The 7976-nt window shown below is 40.9% G+C and overlaps 1 protein-coding gene across 2 annotated transcripts in view; it reads left to right on the forward strand.

The window, feature by feature from the left end:
• Positions 1-2496, forward strand: part of LOC121581909 (ras-specific guanine nucleotide-releasing factor RalGPS1) — a 295729-nt gene extending 293233 nt beyond the window's left edge. For both annotated transcript variants that reach the window (XM_041897302.2, XM_041897304.2), the window contains one exon: positions 6-2496. In XM_041897302.2, the coding sequence (XP_041753236.1) occupies positions 6-35 (30 nt within the window). In that variant the 3' untranslated portion in view covers positions 36-2496. The remainder of the gene's footprint in view (positions 1-5) is intronic.
• Positions 2497-7976: the final 5480 nt, after the last annotated feature.

Here is a 7976-nt window from a genome sequence, read left to right on the forward strand (position 1 = left end):
ACCAGATACCAACCAACCTAATGTCATTTGAGTAGTGGACGACCTGTGAGCTTGCCCAGTGGGGAGTGACAGTGCCAAGTCCAATTTACATGGGAGTCTAACAAACTCTGACAAAATGGTGAAACGGAGGAACTGAGTGGAATCCTAAGAAATGGGGGGGTGAGGAAGTGCAGAGGTGTGTCCTGTGTCCGATTCTACAGACTGGAGCAGATGCTCTTTTCCACTGGACACACACAGCAGCTTTTTTAGCCAAGGACTACGTGCCATGACGTTTCTCTATCCAGAGAAAGGAAAACGAATATTTCCCGCCCTTGTTTCGTGTCAATGCTTTCTCGCTTGTCGTCGTTTGTTCCCCTGCTGTAGACATGTGAGCAGGCTCATATTTCTTTGGCCCATGTTGGGTTTTGCTCAGAAGAAAGGAGAAAAAAAAAAAGACCTGTAGAAGAAGACTGACAGTGTTAAGAGACTGTGGTAAGTAGGCTCAGGGACCAGAGATTTGGGCCCTTTGGAGATCAGCACTGCGATGGCCCCCTAACTATTTGAGCCAATGTTTCAGACCACTGTTGACTGGACACCTTGCAAAACACACGCGACACTGATGCTCATCGTCGACCCTGGTCCTTGCATCATGCAGCGGACTGATGCTCATCGTCGACCCTGGTCCTTGCATCATGCAGCGGACTGATGCTCATCGTCAACCCTGGTCCTTGCGGACTGATGCTCATCGTCAACCCTGGTCCTTGCATCATGCAGCGGACTGATGCTCATCGTCAACCCTGGTCCTTGCGGACTGATGCTCATCGTCAACCCTGGTCCTTGCGGACTGATGCTCATCGTCGACCCTGGTCCTTGCGTCATGCAGCGGACTTTACAGCAGAAGTCATGACTCTTTGAGTTTTCAAATAAGGGAGAAAGGATTTAGCTTTCTGAATAACTAGTTATTTAACATACAGAGGCTCAGCCAAACCTAAACCACCCCTTGCTCTGTCAGCCCATTCTATTTATTATAGCCATACAAACAATGTCTGCCAGTTAAAGACCAATTTTTTAAACACCAAGTAGGTTGAGCAAGAAAAGCCTTTATTGGTTCAGATGACAAATGGTGATAAAGACTGTTTTTCTACCAGTCAGAAATGAAACAAACACACAGAACATTTTTACGTTGCTCTTTTGTCATAACATTTTAGTTTGATTCACTACTTTATTGTCCAACAAGGGGAAATGTATTTGGTCACTTGCAATGACATTCGTCGTCATATAGAAAAGACGTCACCTATTTTCCTCTTGTATACGAACCAGCTTGAAGCTCACTACCAGATAAAGGCCAGCTTAGAGAAGGGTCAAGAAGACATTAGATCTGCCAAGGCTTCAGTTCTTCAAAGCATCACCCTAGCATCTTATGGTATTCATCTGGTTGAGATTTCAGACAAGTCAGTGGGTTTCAGCACCATCAGTGAGTTCATTGTAAATATATTTTTAAAATATTTATTTATTTAATCTTTAGTTGCCAATGGGAAATTATACCATGGTATGATTACAAGGGACAGTTCACACATATTACAAAATTACACCCTGTGAGCAGTCTATGGACAAGTTTATGACAGCAATCCATGCTTTGGTTTAGTTTCCCTGGCACTGTTTCCTCATGCTAACGATTTAGCAGTTGTGGCACAAATCCCATTCAAGTCATGGGACCGATATTAGCAAAAGTATCTAAAATTGATTGTGAAGTTCAAAATTGTAATTTATAGACTTGAAAATGATGCACAGAAAATGCTAATATTGGTCCAATGACTTGAATGGGATTATGTTAACAGCCTGGGTCACTAAACCGAAGCATGGATTGCTGTCCATAGACTGCTTACAGGGTAAGGAAACCAACACCAACAAACTCGGTTTCCTGTTATTTTGAGAGACGCAAAAAAGGGACGTCGATGCCATGAGTACAAGCCAACAAGGTTACAATTTGAAACATTATCTGTGTGTGTGGACTTAATGTGTTTAAAATGTCCAAAACAAACATAAGACATGATATCATGTATGGCTGGAAAATAAGAACTAAATTATTTCGTGAATGAACTGATTTCATTGAAGCCATAGTCCCAAATGCATCCCCTGTAAGTATGCTGAACGCCAATCATCTATGATGTGACAATCAGAAGGGTGACATCTTACCCAGGTCAAAATGATTACCTGTGGTTTAACACGTTTGGTACTAAAAATATCCATCTCTGTAAAAAGTGGTTAGGACATCAACCTTCATTTTCTATTTATTTAAAGAAATATGTTATTTTTCTGTATTAATTACCACCCACCAAAGTGTGTATGACTGAGCCAATCATTGAGTTGTTTAAAATATCTATAATGTAGTATTGTTTTTTTTTATGAAGGACTGCATTCTGAACAAAAAGAGAGATACGGGTAACTGCCAAAATAAAGGAAACACCAACATAAAGTGTCTTAATAGGGCGTTGGGCCACCACGAGCCGCCAGAACAGCTTCAATGCACCTTGGCGTAGATTCTACAGGCGTCTGGAACTCTATTGGAGGGATGCGACACCAGTCTTCCACGAGAAATTCAACCTTTTGTTGATGGAGGTTGAAAACGTTGTCTCAGGCGCCGCTCCAGAAAGTGTTCAATGGGCTTGAGATCTGGTGACTGAGACACACAGACCCTTTAAACCCCCCTGTGCTCCCTTTGAGACCCCCTCTTTCAAAGTCACTGAGATCTTCTTCTTCTAGCCACGGTAGCCAAAATAATGGGCAACTGGGCATTTTTATACGTGATTCCTAAGCATGATGGGATGTGAATTGCTTAATTAACTCAGAAAACCACACCTGTGTGGAAGCACCAAGATACTTTGTATCCCTCATTTACTCAAGCGTTTCCTTTATTTGGGCAGTTGCGTATAGGTGTTCGGTGTAGTAATGCCTCTCTCTCTCTCATCTATTGTGTTCCATAGTTCCACTTTTATCTAAACCTATTTCTTTTGAAACCAGAGAGTAACTTTGTTTGACTTTGTAGTGATCTGTGTCGTTGCTACAATACCGTCCCAAGTTTCAGATTGTAACTGTTTTCACGTGCATATTGAAACGTCCATAAATGTGAAAAGTTATGTGCTTTACACAAACTGAGTTACAATTGACTTGCATTGCTTTCACAGACTTACGGTTCTTATTCTGCCAGCTCAATGGAAAATACTTGTTTGTGCTGTTGTCGTCATAAATGTATCACATTGTACAGGTCTGAAAGTTGCACATGTGATTTTATTATTACTTTACATTGAAACATAGAACATTGAGGGATTTTGGAATTGTGTGGCAACGATAGTGTTTTTGTAATGCCGGTGTATATAACTTAGAAAGTTATTAGAAGATTATTCAAAGACAGATGTTTATTTTCATAAAGACTTTTGGAAAGCAGATTGGTCTGTTTCACTCTAGATCCTCATTCTCTTCCACCTGTATCAGTGGACCAGAACTAAATTATGGGGGGCACCCCCCAAATGAAGGATTAGAAATGTACACCTGTATTTGATTTCTATTTGTACTTGGTTAAAACACCTGAAACGCTAAAACACATCACTGTTTCTCTCCATGTGCAGAGGGTATTTTTTTTTCTTCAGACAGAATTAGCTGTCAATAAAATCAATACAATTTGATGGATCATTGTATTGAAGCATATTGAATGCACATCTTCAATCATTGTCAAGTGGAACCCAAAGTCTAGCCCCTGTTAACTTCCTCTAAATCCTCTGAGGTTAGGGTTAGCAGTTTGTTTCATATACATTATAAATGTATTTGTGTCATGTACATAATACATTTGAAGTCACTTTTTGGTTTGCTATCATGTCTTTTATTTCAGCGCTCCGTGAGTATATTAGTCTGCTTTCTTCGTCTGGTGATTTTAATTTGATACTTGTATCGGCCAGATTTCCTGTTTGTAAAACGTAGATATGAAATATGGGGACGTTGCATGTATTTTGTGTACAAAGTTTTCTGGTGTCTGTAGTGACTGTGAAAAATGACAACCACTCACTTGTATTGCCCTGTGAATATTTTGCTAAGTTATTTCTAACCTTGGCATTGATGTACGTTGCTGTATTTTTCAGCTTTAAACATTGACACCGATCATGAATTAAAACCATTCTGTAAACTGAGCTGGTGATTTCTTAATGATGACAATTGACAAATACTTTTTCAATCATTTTATTTTTTGTTCATAAAAATTTCGTGATATCAGATTTTCAACATTTTGATGCCATATTTATAATTATATAACAATTTTGCAACAAGTTTTCCACCAACAGGTTTCTGTGCCAATGCACCACACAACCAATAAACAAACCATACCGACTTGAGGCACTTCAATATCATGGTTTGTGTTTTCAACACAACAACAAATAGACTGTGAACCTCGACAAACAGAAAATACATTCCTCCCTACCTTGTAGGCCGACCCAGTATCAAAGGTTTGGCTTGACAATCTCCGAATGTCATTAAACTTTTTGGTGTTTTGTAACAGATGTCTCTTTCCATTCATAAATTGGCCGCTGCAAGGTTTGGATTGCTTGATTGATTTTGTCAGTAAGAAAAATATATATAAAGATTTTTTAAAAGTGATAAGCATTATATTGTTATATTGTAGAAGTAACTCTGGTAGGCCTGAAACAGACTTCCTCACCTTTAAGTTTAAATGTCGGAGTCAGTCGGAGCGCGGTGGCGCACTGCCTTCACATCATAAGCTAAAGCTTAATAATAGCCACGCCTTACCAAACATTTCTAAACTTTTATAATAATAATATCAAATATAAGTCAAGCCATTGTTTACAGGGAAGCAGAAAAGTGAATGTAAACCAGGGAAAAAAAACATACTACCCTCCCCTTTGCCCAATAAAAACATACTACCCTCCCCTTTGCCCAATAACAAACCACACAACCCTCCCCAAAGCAAAAATAAATAAATGGTTTTGACAACCCCCCCCACACGACTGTAATGTCTCATTTGTTTTACAGATTAATCTTGTGTTTTGAGAAAGTAGATAACAGTTGAATACTAAATATAAATGAGTATGAATAATTTACATCAAATAAAACTTTAATTTCAGTAATGTGCATTGACATAAACAATGAAAACACTGTTGGAGTTTGTGTTGCAGAGATGCACTTGGAAAGTAAAGGAAGAAATACACAAGATGGGTTGAATAAATATGTATATATTATATTTTATACATGTATTTTTTTGTACAAATAAATAATTTAATATGAACACAAACAAAACAAACAATTAAATCTCTACCTCCATCCCTATATTGTCACAAAAATCACAATAATATTCCAGCTACACCGCTACCTCTGGATCCCACTGCACACACCTGCAGTGGAACCAGTGCTGGCAGAAGTCACAGCACAACCATGGCACCTCGGATCTACACTCCTGAGAGGAGCTTGCAGGCGGATCGCGCTCCCAGCAGCGAGGTGGTGTCTTCTTTTATAAAATAATCAAATAATAATCAAATTGATTAACATGGTTTTGCAAAAAATGTAGAAGTTCTTCAACAACAATAGTAATTGAAACAACAGAGAGAAAGAAAAACAGATGATGAAGTACCTGAGGGCGGTGCCAAGGGCGGTGCCAAGGGTGGCGTGACAGACGTGACCGCTGGAGCTTTTCTCTTCATTTTTCTGTGCTGCAGTTTGAGAAAAAGTAGTGTTAGACAGAGCATGTTTCATGAAAACCCTTTATAACTTTTTTTTTTACATCAATACCTCTGGAGGAAGCTGCAGAGGTTTTGGAGGAGGTGGAGATGACTTGAGGGCTGGTGCTATGGACTGTAGATATGTAAAGAGAGAGATTTTTTTTTTTACATTGCTGTTTTATAAAACAGATAACAGTCATTTTTTCGTAATTTAACATGTGTTTACCTGTGGAGGTGGCTGTATTCAAATTGCAGGGGGCAGGGACACCAGACGAGGCTGCTATGGTGGTGTGACCAGGGGAGACGGAGGAGGCAGTTGGTCCAGAGGAGGCCGTGTTGGTGGTGACAGAAAGGGGGGGTGGTGTGCATCGTGGTGGTGGTGGACAAAACCGCCGACGATGGCTTGGAGGAGCTGGTGTTTGTAACGGTGGGGTTGAGGGGCCGACGATGGTGTGGCCGGGAGAGCAGGCACGTGGCCTTCTTCTGCAGCTGGGGACTCCGGCGGCTCCTACAGGTGTTGCACACTTGGAGGCACTGGCAGTGGTGATACAGCTGTCAGGAGTGGTTCCAGCAGGGGGTCCATCAGAGGCGGTGGCGTCAATGGTCTCATCCATGGCAGCCCTCTCCTGTGCCCTCTGTGTTCTGAGGGCTGCCCGACGCTCTCTCTCCTCTGCCTCGGCCCTCGGCCCTCTCCTTCTCACCCCTCTCCTGCCACTGGCGCGTGTATTCCTCCCCGGTGAGGCATGTGGCGACCACAGGGAGGCTTCTGTATCGGTCCAGCCGATACTTCAGGACAGTAAAGATGTGCCCCAGGTGCTTCGCTATCAGCCCCCCTCCTCCCCCTCTATTAGGGGTTCTAGTTTAGAGCTAGGGCTGGGACTGGAGAAGGGTCTGCGTTTTTCTGGATTTTTTTGTTGTTATTCTGTCTCTCACTGTTCAAATAAACCTACCATTAAAATTATAGACTAATAATTTCTTTGTCAGTGGGAAAACGTACAAAATCAGCAGGGGATCAAATACTTTTTTCCCTCACTGTACATACATACATATATACATACACACATACAGTGAGGGGAAAAAAGTATTTGATCCCCTGCTGATTTTGTACGTTTGCCCACTGACAAAGACATGATCAGTCTATAATTTTAATGGTAGGTTTATTTGAACGCATGTCAAAAATGTTATAAATTGATTTGCATTTTAATGAGGGAAATAAGTATTTGACCCCTCTGCAAAACATGACTTAGGGATTGTTTCCCCTGGGTGCCGAAACCTACAATAGAATAGAATATATAATTGTCCATCCAGGATGAAAATGTTTGTTTTGGCATCACCATCCACATCCACATTTACATCACACACATTGAGAACAGTCAGTCCACCAATCTACATACATAAACACATAGAACACCAAATACCTGCGTATTTTGTCGGCGTATTTCATCAGCCTCTGTCTGGTGAAGGGGAACCCATGGCTGGCGCAGTAGATACAGTACTGCACCAGATAATTTTCATCCTCTGGTGCAAGCAATGTGGGTGGTCCACTGCGACAACCATGGGTCACCCGGCCGCTCAGCCTGTCCGCCAGGGTCTGCCGAGGTACACCATGCACCTTGGTAGATAAGAAAACTGTTACTAGCAGATAAAATTCACATACACGTGGTAATCTCCTAAAAACAAAAGATGCCTAACCTTGGCAGCCTGGCGGATAGCCATCCCTGCCCAGCAGTCCTCCATGGCATGGAACATGTCCACCTCACTCCACTGCTTCCTCTTGACTTTCTCCATGCTGTGGTGGTAAATACATGTAGCTAAATAACTTGGCATGCTATACACATTTTAGAAAGATAACTCAATCTGAATATGTATAAACATTTACATTTTAAAGCTAAGGCATTGAAAGGTGATGAAAGTTTTCACTAACTGAAAGTGTACCCACGTTTTTTGTTTGACGTTATCTGTAATGAAAATTTGTGTCCCAATTAGTTTTATATTGATGCATACATTGTAATATTTGACTAAATACTGCCTCTATGTAGCTGTTGTAAGATGAAACATAACCAACAGTGATAGGTGTCAAAAAGTTAATGGTTGAAAGTTCCAAATACATTTTTGCAGATTGTGCAGAGGACTCCAATTTGGATACGATAAAGCTTGACAACATTCCGCTGTTTTCGTGATATGTATTATCTAACGCTTACAATATCTTTCCTTTTTGCTGTCTTAGCAGTTCTATCAACATTTAGCAACTAAGCTGGCAACATTAGAAAATCCGTT

This window comes from Coregonus clupeaformis, chromosome 15 (genome assembly GCF_020615455.1).
Source record: "Coregonus clupeaformis isolate EN_2021a chromosome 15, ASM2061545v1, whole genome shotgun sequence".
Taxonomy (NCBI): domain Eukaryota; kingdom Metazoa; phylum Chordata; class Actinopteri; order Salmoniformes; family Salmonidae; genus Coregonus; species Coregonus clupeaformis.